General features: G+C 34.2%; 1 protein-coding gene across 8 annotated transcripts in view; it reads left to right on the top strand.

Moving 5' to 3' along the window:
- Positions 1-18,457, top strand: part of CEP112 (centrosomal protein 112) — a 728,584-nt gene that overhangs the window by 401,990 nt on the left and 308,137 nt on the right. For 6 of the 8 annotated variants that reach the window (XR_012481126.1, XR_012481125.1, XM_074260574.1 and 3 more), the window contains exon 22: positions 15,156-15,218. The exons of 1 other annotated variant lie outside the window; for it this stretch is intronic. Coding sequence is in view for 5 of the 7 variants with exons in the window: in XM_074260574.1 (XP_074116675.1) it covers positions 15,156-15,218 (63 nt within the window). In the remaining 2 variants the exon portion in view is untranslated. Of the gene's footprint in view, positions 1-15,155; positions 15,219-17,134; positions 18,091-18,457 lie in introns of those variants that run through there. One more of the 8 variants, XM_074260580.1, reaches the window with a different exon arrangement.

Raw genomic sequence — 18,457 nt, forward strand, 5'->3', positions numbered from 1 at the left:
TTCGCACAACTAGCAAATATCTAAGATCAGATTTGAATTCAGGACGTTAACTTCAAGCCTAGTGCTCTATTCACTTCAAATTAATATACAAAATTGATAAATTTTTAACCAACTTTATTAAAAGGAAGAGGACAGAAAATCAAATTACAAAAAAAAAATTAGAGGGAATAAAAAGAATTGGCAAAACTTAAAATGTAGTTATATACTAATAAAACTGGAAACACACATGAAATACAGTAATTCCTTCCAAGCCTCAAACTATGAGAAGACCAGAGACCTTAAATAATCCTGTCTTTAAAAAAGAGAAATAGAGGTAACTATTTGGTATAAATACTATGCATATTATTCTCAAAAACTGAGAAACAAAACAGTTTACCAGTATATAACTGGGGAGAATTACATTCATTAAAGCCATCAAAAGTGAATCTTGTTTAAAAAAAAATGTAAAAGCTTGTCTCCCTAAGAAGATATCACCATTCTATTCTTTTGCAGAGGTAGAAGTCTGTGGATATTAAACAATGCATATATTTTCAGATTTCTCATATATATATATACAATGTATATTTCAGTTTTGTTAGTTTTTTTTATTCCCTCATTTAAGAAAAATATTTAGTAGTAGCTCTGTAGGAGGAAAAGAAGGAGAGAGGTTGGGAAAAATTGTATTGTAAAAAGATAGCAATAAAAAAGAATAAAGAAGAGAGATGGGACAGTACCCACTTTGGTAGGTATATTTAATCCAGCTATCAGCCCCAGTTTCTTCAGTTCTTTTTGTTTCTCAGCCAATTAGAGAACTTGTCATCATCATCTAGCACTTGCCTAGAAGTAGATTCATCCAAACCATGTGACCACTTGAATTGGAATGTAGAGGGAATATCTATGGATAGATTTCTTCATAGAATTGGCCTCTGTAGGCCAATCACACTTCCCCTTTATATTTTAACTGCAAAACTTAATGATATATTTTTTAAATTTTATTAATTTATTTTATAATAGCTTTTTATTGAAAGAACATATGAATGGGCAATTTTTCAACATTGTCTCTTGCAATCGCTTGCATTCCAACTTTTCCCTTACTTCTCTCTACTCCCTCCCCTAGATGGCAAGCAGTTTCATACATGTTAAACATGCTAAAGTATATCTTAAGTACAATATATGTGTACATATTTGTTCAGTTCTTTGTTGCACAAGAAAAATTGTATGCAGAAAGGTAAAAATAACCTGGGAAGAAAAAAAAATGCAAGCTGTACACATTCATTTCCCAGTGTCCTTTCTCTGGGTGTAGCTGGTTTATTATTGATCAATTGGAAATGAATTGGATATTCTCTTTGTTGAAGATAACCACTTCGATCAGAATTTATCCTCATATAGTATCATTGTTGAAATGTATAATGATCTCCTGGTTCTGCTCATTTCACTTAGCATCAATTCATGTAGGTATTTCCAAGGCTCTTGCTATTCATCCTTCTGGTCATTTCTTTTTTTTTCTTTCTTTCTTTCTTTTTTTTTTTTTTTTAGTTTTTTATTTACAAGATATATGTATGGGTAATTTTTCAGCATTGACAATTGCAAAACCTTTTGTTCCAACTTTTCTCCTCCTTCCCCCCACCCTCTCTCCCAGATGGCAGGTTGACTAATACATGTTAAATATGTTAAAATATAAGTTAAATACAATATATGTATACATGTCCAACAGTTATTTTGCTGTACAAAAAGAATCGGACTTTGAAGTGTACAATTAGCGTGTGAAGGAAATCAAAATGCAGGTGGACAAAATAGAGGGATTGGGAATTCTATGTAGTGGTTCATAGTCATCTCCCAGAGTTCTTTTGCTGGGTGTAGCTGTTTCAATAAATTACTGCTCTATTGGAACTGATTTGGTTCATCTCATTGTTGAGGAGGGCCACATCCATCAGAATTGATCATCATATAGTATTGTTGAAGTATATAATGATCTCCTAGTCCTGCTCATTTCACTCAGTATCAGTTCATGTAAGTCTCTCCCAGCCTTTCTGAAATCACCCTGCTGGTCATTTCCTACAGAACAATAATATTCCATAATATTCATATACCACAATTTATTCAGCCATTCTACAATTGATGGGCATCCACTCAGTTTCCAGTTTCTGGCCACTACAAAGAGGGCTGCCACAAACATTCTTGCACACTCAGGTCCTTTTCCCTTCTTTAAAATCTTTTTGGGATATAAGCCCAGTAGTAACACAGCTGGATCAAAGGATATGCACAGTTTGATAACTTTTTGCTGCTGGGTGTAGCTAGTTCAATAAATTACTGCTCTATTGGAACTGATTTGGCTTATCTCATTGTTGAGGAGGGCCATATCCATCAGAATTGATCATCATATAGTATTGTTGAAGTATATAATGATCTCCTGGTCCTCCTCATTTCACTCAGTATCAGTTCATGTAAGTCTCTCCCAGCCTTTCTGAAATCACCCTGCTGGTCATTTCTTACAGAAGAATAATATTTCATAACATTCATATACCACAATATACCTAGCCATTCTCCAATTGATGGGCATCCATTCAGTTTCTAGTTTCTAGCTACTACAAAAAGGGTTTCCACAAACATTTTTGCACATGTGGGTCCCTTTCCCTTCTCTAGTATTTCTTTGGGATATAAGCCCAGTAGTAGCACTGCTGGATCAAATGGTATGCACAGTTTGTTAGCTTTTTCAAATTGTTTTCCAGAATGGTTAGATACATTCACAACTCCACCAACAGTGCATCAATGTCCCAGTTTTCCTGCATCCTCTCCAACATTCATCATTATTTGTTCCAGTCATCTTAGCCAATCTGACAGGTGTGTAGTGGTATCTCAGAGTTTTCTTAATTTGCATTTCTCTTATCATAATGATTTGGAACACCCTTTCATGTGAGTAGAAATAGTTTCAATTTCATCATCTGAAAAATGTCTGTTCATATCCTTTGACAATTTATCAATTGAAGAATAGCTTGATTTCTTATAAATTAGAGTCAATTCTCTATATATTTTGGAAATGAGGCCTTTATCAGAACCTTTAATTGTAAAAATGTTTTCCTAGTTTATTGCTTCCCTTCTAATCTTGTTTGCATTCAGTTTTTTTTTTTTTTTGGTTTTGTTTTGTTTTTGTTTTGTTTTTTTTGTACAAAAGCTTTTTAACTTGATGTAATCAAAATTTTCTATTTTATGATCAATAATGATCTCTGTTTCTTCTTTGGTCACAAATTCCTTCCTGCTCCACAAGTCTGAGAGATAAACTATCCTATGTTCTTCTAATTTATTTATAATATCGTTCTTTATGCCTAAATCATGAACTCATTTTGATCTTATCTTGATCTACGGTGTTAAGTGTGGCTCCATGCCTAGTTTCTGCCATATTAATTTCCAGTTTTCCCAGCAGTTTTTGTCAAGTAGTGTATTGTTATCCCAAAAGTTGGGATCTTTGTGTTTGTCAAACACTAGATTGCTATAGTTATTGACTATTTTATCCTGTGAATCTAACCTATTCCATTGATCAACTAGTCTATTTCTTAGCCAGTATCAAATAGTTTTGGTGACTGCTGCTTTGTAATATAGTTTTAGATCTGGGTACAGCTAGGCCACCTTCATTCGATTTTTTTTTTCATTAGTCCCCTTGAAATTCTTGACCTTTTGTTCTTCCATATGAATTTTATTATTTTTTCTAGGTCATTATTTCTTGGGAGTCTGATTGATATAACACTAAATAAATAGATTAATTTAGGTAATATTGTCATCTTTATTATTGGAATTTCTCTATATCTCTTGTGGTAGATTTTGTTGGTGATGTATAAAAATCCTGATGATTTTTGTGCATTTATTTTGTATCCTGCCATTTTGCTAAAGTTGTTGATTATTTCTAATAGCATTTTAGGAGAATCTCTGGGGTTCTCTTAAGGATGTCATCATATCATCTTCAAAGAGTGATAATTTGATTTTATCATTACCTGCTCTGATTCCTTTAATCTCTTTCTCAACTCTTACTGAAGAAGCTAGCATTTCTAATACAATATTGAAGAGTAATGGTGATAGTGGGCAACCTTGTTTCACCCCTGATCTTTTTAGTAATGGTTCCAGTTTATCCCCATTACATATGATGCTTACTGATGGTTTTAAATAGATGCTCCTGACTATTTTAAGGAGAATTCCATTTATTTCTGTACTCTCAAGTGTTTTTCATAGAAATGGATGTTGGATTTTATCAAATACTTTTTCTGCATTTATTGAAATGATCATATGGTTCTTGTTAATTTGGTTATTGATATAGTCAATTTTGCTAATAGTATTCCTAATATTGAACCAGCCTTGCATTCCTGGTATAAATCCTACTTGGTCATGGTGTATTATCCTGGTGGTGATTTTTCTGTAATCTATGTGCTAATATTTTATTTAAGTTTTTTTCATCAATATTCATTAGGGATTTTCTTTCTCTTTTTAAAATCTACCTGGTTTAGGTATCAGTACCATGTCTGTGTAATAAAAGGAATTTGGTAGGACTCCTTCAATCCCTATTTTTTCATATAGTTTATGTAGCATTGGAGTTAATTGTTCTTTAAATGTTTGGTAGAATTCACATGTAAATCCATCTGGTCCTGGGGATTTTTTCTTAGGGAGTTGATTAATAGCTTGTTCTATTTCTTTTTCTAAGATGGGACTGTTGCAATTTTCATATGATGAAATTGAAACTATTTCCACTTATATGAAAGATTGTTCCAAATCACTATTGATCAGAGAAATGCAAATTAAGACAACTCTGAGATACCACTACACACCTGTCAGATTAGCTAAGATGACAGGAAAAAATAATGATGAATATTGGAGGGGCTGTGGGAAATCTGGGACACTGATGCATTGTTAGTGGAGTTGTAAAAGAATCCAACCATTCTGGAGAACAATTTGGAACTATGCCCAAAAAGTTATCAAACTGTGCATACTCTTTGATCCAGCAGTGCTACTCCTGGGCTTATATCCCAAAGAAATACTAAAGAAGGGAAAGGGACCTGTATGTGCCAAAATGTTTGTGGCAGCCCTTTTTGTAGTGGCTAGAAACTGGAAAATGAATGGATGCCCATCAATTGGAGAATGGTTGGGTAAATCATTGTATATGAATGTTATGGAATATTATTGCTCTCTAAGAAATGATCAGCAGGAGTAATACAGAGGGGCTTGGAAACATGAACTGATGCTGAGTGAAATGAGCAGAACCAGGAGATCATTATACACTTCAACGATACCGTATGAGGATGTATTCTGATTGAAGAGGATATCTTCAACATAGAGAAGATCTAATTCAGTTCCAGTTGATCAATGATGGACAGAATCAGCTATACCCAGAGAAGGAACACTGGGAATTGAGTGTAAAACGTTTGTACTATTGTCTTTCTACCCAGGTTACTTTTACCTTCTGAATCCAATTCTTACTGTGCAACAAGAAATTCGGTTTTACACACATATATTGTATGTAGGATATACTGTAACACATTTAACATGTATGGGATTTCCTGTCATCTAGGGGAGAGGGGAGGGGGAGGGAGCAGACAATTTGGAAAAGAAGTGATTACAAGGGATAATGTTGGAAAAAAATTACCCATGTGCTGTCAAAAAATTATAATTATAAAATTAATTTTAAAAATGGGACTGTTTAACCAATTTACTTCTTCATTTGTTAATCTGGGCAAGCTATATTTTTGAAGATATTCATTCATTTCATTTAAGTTATCAAATTTATTGGCATTAAGTTGGGCAAAGTAACTCCTAATTATTTCTCTAATTTCTTCCTCCTTAGTGGCAAATTCTTTTTATTTTTAAGACTAACAATTTGATTTTACTCTTTCCTTTTTCTAATCAAATTTACCCAAGTGTATCTATTTTGTTGGTTTTTTCATAGAACCAACTCTTAGTTTTATTTATTAATTCAATAGTTTTTTGGGTTTTTTTACTTTCAATTTTATTAATCTCTCCTTTTATTTTTAGAATTTCTAGTTTAGTGTTTGATTGGGGGGGTTAATTTACTTCTTTTCTAGCTTTTTTAGTTGCAAGATCAATTCATTTGCCTTTTCTTTCTGTATTTTATGCAAGTAGACCTCTATAGATATAAAATTTTCGCTTATTACCACTTTGGCTGCATCACACACATTTTAGTATGATGTCTCATTATTGTCATTTTCTTGGGTGAAAATATTGTGGCTATGATTTGCTGTTTCGCCCAATCATTCTTTAGGATAAGATTTTTAATTTCCAATTATTTTTTGGTCTATTTTCCCCTGGCTTTTTATTGAATGTAGTTTTTATTGTATCATGATCTGAAAAGGATGAATTTATTCTTTCTTCATTTGAATTTGAGGTATTTATGTCCTAATATATAGTTAATTTTTGTATAATTTCCATGAACTGTAGAAAAGAAAGTGTACTCCTTTATGTCTCTTTAATTTTCTACAAAGATCTATCATACCTAACTTTTATAGTATTCTATTTACCTCTTTAACTTTTCTTATTTATTTTATAGTTTGATTTATCTAATTCTAAGAGTGTATTAGATACTCTTATCTACGTTGAAATCTCCCACTATTATATTTTTGCTGTCTATTTCTTCTTACAGTTTTCTTAACTTCACCTTTAAGAATTTATATGCTACACCACTTGGTGCATATGTTTAATATTGATATTGCTTCATTATCTATGCTGCCCTTCCTTATCTCTTTTAATTAGATCAATTTTTGCTTTTGCTTGATCTGAAATCAGGATGGCTACTGCTGCTTTTTTGATTTCACCTGAAGCATAGTAGGTTCTGCTCCAACCTTTTACTTTTACTCTGTATGTATTACCCTGCTTCAATTGTGTTTCCTGTAAACAACATATTGTAGGATTATGGCTTTTAATCCTGTCTGCTATCCACTTCTGTTTTATGGGGGAGTTTACCCCATTCACATTTGTGGTTCAAATTATTAATTCTCTATTTCCTGCCATATTGTTAACCTCAGCTTATGATTTTGTCCTTTCCTTCCCTCTTCCCCCCCTTCCCAGTATTAAAAGTTGTGAGCACTACTTGCCTCACACAGCCCTTTGTCTTTAGGATCCCTCCCCCCCACCTTAGAGTCTCTCCCTTTTTCTTAACCCCTTTCCTCACAATTTCTGTATTTCCTTCTATTTAGCTTACTCCTTCCTTTTTCACTTTCCCCCTTCCACTTTTTAATGAGGTGGGAGAAGTTTCTCATAAATCGAATATGTCTAATATTTTTCTCTTTGAGCCAATTCTGATGAGACTAAGATACACACTATGTTCATTCCCTTCCCTTCTTTTCCTCAGATATAATGTTTCCTTGCTTCTTCATGAGATGTTATATCTCCACTATTCTCTTTTTCTCGTACAATATTTTTCCCATCTCTAGCTTTTTATGTTATAACAGTAAAACCAAATTATACATGTATTATTTATGTATACTCATAACAAAAATGTAGTTCCCAAGATTTCTTTTTACTTTCTCTTGAGTCCTATATTTGGAGATCAAACTTTTTGTTTACTTCCGTTTTGTTTCTTTGTTTGTTTGTGTTTTTGTTTTGTCTAAAATAGATGAAATTCACCTGTTTCATTGAATGTCCATCTTCTTCCCTGGAAAAAAAAAATGCTCATTTTGGCTGGGTCAGTTATTCTTGGCTGCATACCAAGTTCTTTACCCTTTCAGAATATCAGATTCCAGGCCCTTTAATCCTTTAATGTGGACGCTGCTAGATCCTGAGTAATCCTTATTGTGGCTCCTCTGTATTTGATTTTTTTTTTTTTTGTCTAGCTGCTTGTAGTGTTTTTTCTTTGTCTGATAGTTCTGGAATTTAGCCACAATATTTCTTGGAATTTTGATTTGGGGATCTCTTTCAGTAGGTGATCGATAAATTCTTTCAATGTCTATTTTACCTTCTATTTCTGTAACATCTGGGCAGTTCTCATTGATGATTTTCTGAAAAATAGTGTCTAGGCTCCTTTTTTTTAATCATAATTTTCAGGAAGTCCAATAATTCTCAGATTATCTCTCCTAGATCTATTTTCCAGGTCTGTTGTTTTCCCAAGTATGTATTTAACAGTTTTTTCAATTATTTCATTTTTTTTTGGTTTTGCTTGACTCATTTTTGGTGTCTCCTTGAGTCAGTCATAAGCATTTGTTCAATTCTGATTTTTAATTAATTATTTTCTTCATTTACTTTTTTATTTCTTTATGTAATTGTCAAATTGAGGTGTTTTTTTTATTTTATAATTATAAATTTTTTTGACAATATATATGCATGAGTAATTTTTTTAATAACCTTATCCCTTGTATTCATTTTTCCAAATTATCCCCTCCCTCCCTTTACTCCCTCCCCTATATGACAGGCAATCCCATACATTTTACATGTGTTACAATATAACCTAGATACAATATATGTGTGTAAATCCCATTTTCCTGTTGCACATTAAGTATTAGATTCTGAAGGTGTAAGTAACCTGAGTAGATAGACAATAGTACTAATATTTTACATTCAATTCCCAGTGTTCCTTCTCTGGGTGTAGTTGTTTCTGTCCATCACTGATCAGCTGGAAGTGAGTAGGATCTTCTTTATGTTGAAGATATCCACTTCCATCAGAATACATCTTCATACAACATTGAAGTGTACAGCTATCTTCTGGTTCTATTCATTTCACTCAACATCAGTTGATGTAAGTCTCTCCAAGCCTCTCTGTATTCCTCCTGCTGGTCATTTCTTACAGAGCAATAATATTCCATAACCTTCATATACCATAATTTACCCAACCATTCTCCAATTGATGGACATCCATTCATCTTCCAGTTTCTAGCCACTATGAAAAGAGTTGCTACAAACATTTTGGCACATACAGGTCCCTTTCCCCTCCTCAGTATTTCTTTGGGATATAAGCCCAATAGCAGCAATGCTGGATCAAAGGGTATGCACAGTTTGTTAACTTTTTGGGCATGGTTCCAGATTGCTCTCCAGAATGGCTGGATTCTTTCACAACTCCACCAACAATGTATTAGTGTCCCAGTTTTCCCACATCCCCTCCAACATTCATCATTATTTGTTCCTGTCATCTTAGCCAATCTGACAGGTGTGTAGTGGTATCTCAGAGTTGTCTTAATTTGCATTTCTCTGATCAGTAGTGATTTGGAACACTTTCATATGAGTATATATAATTTCAGTTTCATCATCTGAGAATTGTCTGTTCATATCCTTTGACCATTTATCAATTGGAGAATGGTTTTATTTCTTATAAATTAGGGTCAGTTCTCTATATATTTTGGAAATGAGACTTTTATCAGAACCTTTAACTGTAAAAATATTTTCCCAATTTGTTACTTCCCTTCTAATCTTGTTTGCTTTAGTATTGTTTGTACAGAAACTTTTTAGTCTGATGTAATCAAAATTTTCTATTTTGTGATCAATAATGATCTCTAGTTCTCCTCTGGTCATAAATTCCTTCCTCCTCCACAGGTCTGAGAGGTAGACTATTCTCTGTTCCTCTAATCTATTTATGATCTCATTCTTTATGCCTAAATCATGGACCCATTTTGATCTTATCTTGGTATATGGTGTTAAGTGTGGATCCATATCTAATTTCTGGCATACTAATTTCCAGTTTTCCCAGCAGTTTTTTTCAAATAATGCATTTTTATCCCTAATGTTGGTATCTTTGGGTTTGTCAAAGACTAGGTTGATATAGATGTACCCTTTTTTGTCCTTTGTACCTAATCTGTTCCACTGATTGACTGGTCTCAAATTGAGTTTTTACATAAGTTGTTTTGTTCTATGGAATTTTTTTCCATTTCACTTTTTTTTTTTTTTTTTTTTTTTTTTTTTTTTAAGAGAGCTATTTTCTTTTTCCAGTTCACTAATTCTGTTTTTCAGGGAGTTGATTTCTTTATAGACTCTATTTTTTAATCAGTAACGTGACTTATCCTGACCCTTTTGCCATGCTTCCCTTTCTTTTCTCCATTTTTCTTCTGGCTTGCTTGTAAGACCCTTTTTAATTTCTTCTATGAGAGCCATGTGTGGTGGTGACCAGATCATATCTCCCTTTGGGGATTCATCTAGAAACAATCTGTTTTTAGTCTCTTCAGAGTTTGAAGTCTGCTCTCTTTCCATATAGAAGCTATCAATAGTTAGACCCCACTTTGCTTTCTTGCTAATTTTTTTCCCCCTGAGGCTGGGGTTAAGTGACTTGCCCAGGGTCACACAGCTAGGAAGTGTTAAGTGTCTGAGACCAAATTTGAACTCGGGTCCTCCTGAATTCAGGGCTGGTGCTCTATCCAGTGTGCCACCTAGCTGCCCCACTAATTTTGAAAAAACAAAAAACAAACAACAATAAAACTATGGTTTGCTTATCCGGGGCAGTGGGGTAGTACCAAGCTTCCTCTACAGACAATAAGAAATAGCAGTGAAGCAGCAGTGGGGCAGTAATGGCTGCACTGTGTCTGCACAGTGGTTGTGTTCTGAGAGCGTGCTGAGTCACTCCTGGTGTTGGTTGGGGATGCAAGATCCCGAGAGACTCTAGCTTCTTGGGGTTGCAGTCTTTACCCCCTGTGTTTATAGCTTCTCTGCTGATCTGCTAGTTTGCTGCCAAAACAAAGTAGCTCACACTTTGGTAAGGTTCTCCCTGTAGATTTTCCACCAGCTGAGATCACAACCCACCCCTCTCCAATCTACTCAGCAAGAGCTGCCTTCTGTGCTCACTGCCAAGTTTCCTGACACTTTGCCTGTTCTAACTTTCCCTGCCTACAAGCAAAAACAGACCTTTTCTGGTGAATTTTGAGGACATCTTCTATTGGTGATGTGTTGTATTCCCAATATTTCTGGTTTTTTTCAGTCAAGCACTAATTCTGAGGCCTTTCATAAAAGAAGTAGTCTGAGATCAAGGAAGAGCTTAGGTAGATGCATGTGTCCTTTCCATCATCTTGGCTCTCTTCGATATTTTCTTAAATTACATGGTTTTTGACCTCTCTGAAACATCTATCTTTATGCTAGGATTGCTCATATCTCTTTTTGCTCCCTTCTTGGTGACCTTTTCCATTCCCATATGTCGAGTCCGGGCCAGCTCCTCAAAGAGCTCAGAATCTGCCAGAGTCAGGATAAGCAAAAGTTCTTGCCCCACAATGGGCGCTAAAATGTAATGTTCTGTTGTCTCTCAATTATAATACTTCTCTGGAAGTTTCTTTTCTGTAAATCCTTTTCTCTGGGAGCAGGTTTCTTGGGAGGCTTCTGGAGTCATCAGCCAGAGCAAAGATAGATGTAGGAATGAATCAGACTCTGCCTCCAAGAGTGTGGGATTAGATGGGTACTCCCAGAAGTCAATCCTAGTTGTGAATCTCCATGAGCAGGCTTTTCCTTTAGTTCTTGTGAATCTGCTGTTGTCCAAGTGTCCCCAGTCAGCACCACAGTAGAATCTTGAATCCCCTTATTCCTGAATCCTGGCTCTGAATCTCCTCCAGCTTCCCTGAAGTTCTCCTAGGAAGTCTTGTCCTTGACCCAATCCAGACTGCCTTCCAGACTCAATGTTGGCTCCTTATATCCTCCCAGAGAATGGGCTTGTGGGTACTCCCAGGGACTTGTGGGAATTCCTTTACAACCAATGAGCTAACTCCTTTTAAAGGTGTAAACTCCTTTAAAGGTTTGAACTAAAGGTGTGAACTCTGAGCTAGAGAATTGTTAAGTACTGACTTAGCACCTAGTAAGGAACCTAACACCCATGGGTTAAATTATCATTTCTGTGAAAGTTGTTCCCTTAGGAGGAAGATCTAAATTTCAACCCTACATTATGAACTTCTTTTCAAATATCGTGAACTGATTATGCTTTTCATACCCCCTCTCTCCCAATATCTTTTCTAAACTTTCCTATTGCTTCTTATAGCTACAAGCTATAACACCAGCAACCCTGGTGTCATCTTCAACTCTCATTTAACGCATATAGCAAATAAGGTGCCAAATCTTGTTATTTTTCTCTTCAGTATGTCTGTTCTGTTTAACTTTATCATGTCTATCATGGGTAGTATGGGTTTTCAGGGAGAACTAACACCTCTAGTGTGAAAGCTTGCTGAGCCCTTTTTAGGGCTGCTTATACGCATTTAATATCCACCTTTCACATAACTCTCACCTTTGGTTCCAAGAAGCTGTAGCATACATAGTGATCACTCCCCAGGAAATCCATTTAACAGACAGGCTAAATCAGGTTCAGACTCATCCATGAGTGAGGGGATGTCCACCTCAAGCATGTGAAGACTTTCCCCAGTAGAACAAGTGAATGAAAACACTCTGTTCCAACAGCCATGAAGGTGGCCGAAGTAGGCATTGTGGCGTGCATAGAGCTTGGTCAGACATCAAAAGATGCCATGGTTATCCACTGCATCCTATATTATTACCAATTAGTCTGACTTTTGTCTTATCAGTGGACTTCAATGACTGTAGAAAGAGTGAGGATGATGACTTTGTGCTATTCTGCTTCACTTAAATCCAATTTACTCACAACTTAAGACATCTTCCATGATATCAGTGGTCTTCTTTGAAATGAAGGATGAAAAACATCTGTTAGTTACATCTTCTGTCTACTCAGATGGTTATCACCTATTACAAGTTCAGATCACCTCTTGGCTGAACTATTCCAGTAGTCTCCTACTTGGTTCCTTTCCAGAAGTCTTTCCCTATTTTAATCCATCCCCCATGTAGCTGAAGTGATTATCTTAAATTCTGGTCTGCCACATCATCCCTCTGTTTAACGAGCTCCAGTGGCTTTCTGTCATCACCAGGATCAAATATTAACTTACTTTGACATTTAAAGCTTTTTGTATTCTAGAACTTCCTCTCTTTGAAGTCTTTTTACATATTATTCCTTTCCATATGCTCTTCAAAATCATAATGGCCTACTTGCTGTTCCTCACACATATTTCTTCTTCTATCTCTTATATCTTTAGACTGGTAGTCCCCCTTGCCTGGAATGTTCTGCTTCTTCAACTGCCCTTTTAAGATCTTGAACTGATTGCCCTCTAGGCATTTCAAAGTCAAATAAAGCAGAATTTATTACCTTTCTCTATCACTGTCCTTATAGTCACTTAGGCTTTATTCATGGTTCATGTTGATTGATTCTATCAGTACAACATTAAATGTGACCATCTTATTCTCTGCATTTTTTTTTTTTTATCAACCTACTTCTTTCATACATATCCATTTATTCCAGTCAATCATCATTGGTAATTTTCTATGGCCTACTTACTCTATTCTTATTTGAATTCAATTCAACTCAGAGCAAATGTCTACATATTAAATTTGCAGATTACACCAAACAGGGAAAGATAGGTAAGCCATTGGATGACAAAATCAGAAATCTTCACTCTTGAAAGACTGGTACATTAGGCCAGATGATAAAATTTAAAAGGAATCAATGTAAAAGTTTACACACAGTTTAAATTAAACAATTTAGCAAAAGATGAAGGAAACATTGCTAAGGACCAGCTCCTTTAGGAAAGATCTTAGAATTTCTGTGGACTACAAGCTCATCAAATGTCAATTGTGATTTGGAAGCCAAGAAAACTAATTCACTCTTAGACTACATTGAGAAACATAGTAACTAAGAATAAGAAAGTGATAACCCTATAATATTCTTACCTGGTCATACTGTTTATATTTAGTTCTAGATGCTACATTTAGGAAATAAAATATTAAAGTGGAAAGTGTTCAGAGAAAGAAAGTTGGAATTATTTAAGGGCCTGAATATCATACCTTATAAGGATCTTTGGAGAAAAAATCTGGTGACTTTTAACATGGAAAAGACTTTGGACATGATAGCTGTCTCCAAATATTTGACATGCTGATAGATGGAGGGTTGAACTTGCTCTTCTGGGAACAATAAATGAGTTACAAAGAAACCAGTTTAGATTTAATATAAGTGAAAGCTTCCTAACAATTAGACTTTAATTGAAAAATGGTGCCAAAGGGAAATTAAGTGTTACCTGCTTTTCTTGAAAGAAATATTGAACAGTTGTTCTTGAGGTGTGCTATGGAGAAATTTTTTTCCAATTATAGTTTGTCCTTGATGGCTTCTTTCTAATTTTGTTATTATATAAAACGAATTGGATTAAATTGAAATATGTATAAATAAAAGGCACCTTTCCATTGCCTTTTTAAGATAGCTGAAATTTTGATTCTTCTAATTTAGGTATGCCTCATGATTTTTAGCCAAGTAACACTCCTTTTCCCCTTAGATATTTCAAAAGAAAAGTTAATAATGCAAATATTTATGAAGCACATATAACACGAAATGAACTATTCTAAACATTGAAGATATAAAATTTTTTAAAATGATATTTCCTGTCAATTTAAAAATTTGAGGCATATATATAAAAAAGACAAATAATAATTTAATATGTTAAATGTCAAATGTGTGGTACAATTGTCAGACTATTAAAAAATCAAAGGAGAAAGCTCTTGGGAATAGGGTGTGTCAGGTTATATAATTTTGTAGTTATATGCCACAGTCTTAGCATTCAAATTATTTGATTTAGGAATTTTGTTGATTTTTTAATCACTAAATTATAAAATAAATGTCACATTTCTAACATTACTTGAATATTTAAATTTTTAAATTTTCAAATTAAGGGGAAAGTTTATTAAACTTCCTCATCAAAACTTTTCCTCATCTTTTCTTCTTACTCAATATTAATGCTTTCTTTTCCCATTCGCTTCTTAGTAATTTTTCTTCTCTCTCTTTCACACTTTCATTATGTCTGTTCCTCTCACTTTTTCTCTTTTTTGCCACTGAATTTGCATGTTTTTCTAATAACTGGCAACAAAGATAATTTATTTTTTTTCTTGCTTTTTAAGTGATGAATAGTTGGCTTCAGATCAAAGACAAACCGTGTGGTTTCTGTGGCTGCCACAAAAGAGTGTTGTACTTGGCAGCTATCCCAGCTGCTCGGTGATAGGCATGTCAAGAGAATGCCAAGCATATAGGTCAGCAGTGAAGTGTCTGGACACGTTCTTTAGCTAAGCTAATCTGGTTTCCTTTTATATATATATATATATATATATATATATATATATATATATATATATATATATATATATATATGTGTGTGTGTGTGTGTGTGTGTGTTTTTGTTTTTCAGGCCAATAGCAGGTTGAAGCAGATTGAGAAGGAATATAGTCAGAAGTTTGCCAAATCTTCACAGGTAAGCAAAAATTTTAAAGAATATTCCACAGTAGTGACTGCTTTTGACAGTTAAATTTAATTCCAAAATACTTTCTTTCTGTGTTTCGTGGGTCAGTGTCTAGTTCACTTATTTTTACTGGAGATGCAAATAATCAAAATAAGAGTTTCTTATTTTAAATGTCATAAAAAATGTTTGAAAATTAAACATGTCAGTCCCATAATCCCTTTTAATATCTGCCTTCATATCTTAAGGTACCTTGTGAAACCAGTTAGTGCACTTTAGCAGCCAAGGCTGTAGGATATTTCACAATGGAGGTTACACAAAACTCCAACCACAGTCTTAGAACCTGGTTGATATCATATTGTGCTTCTCTGAACTTTGGTACATTTTGTTGAATTTTATGGCTGATGCTTAGTAAAATTTAAAAGGTAAAATACATCTCAGCTGTATCAGTAGCTCACTTGCCAACTCAGGAAGCAATACGGTATAGTAGGAGAGTCACTGGCTTTGATTTCAGAAGAACAAGGTTAAGATCCATCCTCTGATAGTTATTCCCTACGACCTTAAATGGGTCACTTAAACTCCCTGACCTTTATGTTCCTCATAAAAATTAGAGAATGACCCCTGAAGGCCTTCCTACTATAATGCTTTTAGAGAAGGGAAAAATCATTATTTCTATTCAATCAGTTATTTGCTACCTATTTATTCATTTAAAGGTGAGTCAATGATAGAGATCCCCCAAAACAATATAAGAATCTTATCTCTTGCACTACAAGATAAGTTAGTATTTTATAGCAGTTTGACCTAGACATATACTGTATGTAGGGATGCATGTAATATAATATGTGTATATTTTTAAGAGACAGTAAAGCATGAGACATAGTAGTTAGAATATAGCCTGATGTCAAATACATATCTTTGTGTACAAACTGTGTACAGATTCTACCTCTGACATTATCTATGTGACCATAAACAAGTTCTGAGCATTAGACATCTAATAATTATTTACTAAGGTCTTGTAATCTGTAGTGGTAGAAAGAGTTTTCATATCAATTAAATCACAGTAACATATTTCTTAAAACGATACATAGATTCTGAAAATTATTTTTCTCAGCCAAAATAAATGAAGTAAACAAAAACCAAATGTTATAAACTGGCTTTTAGAAAACATGAGCAGAAAACTTTGTTTTTATCATATATCTGGATACTAGAATTAGTAGCACTAGAGAAAGAGAAACACAAATGTAGCCATTCAGCTATTGTCTTTTTGAGAAGTATTATATAGTTTAATATATAAAATGTCGGATTTGGCTTATCATGAATAATGAAAAAGAACAATTCACAACATTTTAAAAATAGTTGCTTTTTTAACTAAATTTAAAAACACAGTACATGGCAAATTTATGTTGGGCTCATGATATTCCATTTCCCTCTTGTTCTTTTTTTGAATATATTTTTCACTTTTCATTTGATTTTAGTGCCATGTTTTTCTAATTTGAAGCAGAATACTTTTTGCAAAAAATTGATTAAACTATATTCCTCAGATTTCCTTCCCATTTAATTGGTAAAATGGGTATGCTAAACCTAATTGAGAGAATATTTTAAACCATTCCCCTTCCCTGTTTCCAAATAATATAATATAATAAATATTTACATTGTGGAAAGTTAATATTCCCACTAAAGCGATGAACCTGTAAGATCTAGTGTGCCAGATATCATTTATGATTCTAGGAATTATCCTTAAAATTTGAAAACGATAATATGGCTTCCACATCGTTACCTACCCTGTGCAATTTAATTTATTCACAAGTACCATCCAGTTCAATTTTAGGATTCTTACAAGGTGCCAAATCAGTGGAATTGATGAGATAATGATTCTCTAATTGACATGTACTTAGTACTTACTATAATACCACAAGATTCACCCCTTTCAGAGAGCATATATAAGGAGGAGCTCTCAGGGCCAAAAAGGACAAGCCCACTAAAGGACTTGCCTACTAAAGGACAAGCCCACTCTTGGAGGAGAAGACAGATTCATTCCATCTTCCACCTTTGTGCTGGCTGGAGACTGAAGTACAAACCTTTGGATTCAGAGACCTTTGGAGGAAGCTAGAAGTTGAAGCTGACAGAGGCAAAAGACTAGCAGCAGAGGCAAAGGACTAGCAGCAGAGGAAAAGGACTAGCGGCAGGAGCTCTCAGAACCAAGGAGAGAGATAGGCCTCTATTAAAGCTAACCAGGCCCCAGGAAAAGAGACAAGACTTTGAAGGAGACAACAAAGAATTTGGACTTCAACTTTTGGCTGCATTTGGGATGATTACACTGAACTGAAACTAAGGCTGCCTCCAGAAGCCCCCCAAGAAACATGCTCTCAGAGAACTTTATATTTCAGAGAAGAACACTGCAGTTCAATATGTCTCTTTTTAGCTCTTCTGTTTCAGATTAAACCCTTAACTGTGCTGCCATTTGAAATATGCAATTGGATGAGTTAAGGTTGGAATTTTAATCTTTATTCTAAATTCTTTTACTTTTGAGAGCTTAAATTAGACCACTGTCATTTAAACAATATCATAATTGCTTAATAGCATAACAGACCATTGAAACTGTCATGGTGGTGTGCTGATATATATTACTTTAGTATAACTCTCCCTGACTTCTCAGTTCTAATGTCATACACCAAGTTGACATTTCAAAACATTTTTTTCTCTAACTGAACAATTAGTTGTTCTTTTTGTTTAAAATGGAAAATTAAAACTGTCTTTTATTTTGACAACCATAGTGTAAGGGACACTTTATACAGTTCTCTTAAAAGATCATAGTAATATTCACTACAGACATTTAACAGTTTTCCCCCTGATTTCTTTTGATCATTTTCATTAGCCTCATGCTCTGTTATGAATAAAAGTGAACACATTCCTTAGCTATGTATTATAGTTTGTAATCAATGGTATAATTTAATGCCATCCTATTTTACTAAAACATTTAATTGGTCATTAGCTTATTTCCAAATCTTTAAATTTATTTCAAAGCATGATTATTTTTTTTTTGGCAAAGCTGCTATATCCCATACATACATACAATATTTGACAAAGAATGTGTAATATAGTTTTCCACATGAAAGAAAGCATTTTTTTCCAGGATATCCTGGACTATAATGCTAGTTAATTTCTCCAGATCTGAATTTTATTAACTCCTGTTTTCTGAAAAAATACTTCTCATTTCACACCCACTGTCATTTGAAAAGCACAGTTAGTTATCT

Source organism: Sminthopsis crassicaudata, chromosome 4 (genome assembly GCF_048593235.1).
Source record: "Sminthopsis crassicaudata isolate SCR6 chromosome 4, ASM4859323v1, whole genome shotgun sequence".
Taxonomy (NCBI): domain Eukaryota; kingdom Metazoa; phylum Chordata; class Mammalia; order Dasyuromorphia; family Dasyuridae; genus Sminthopsis; species Sminthopsis crassicaudata.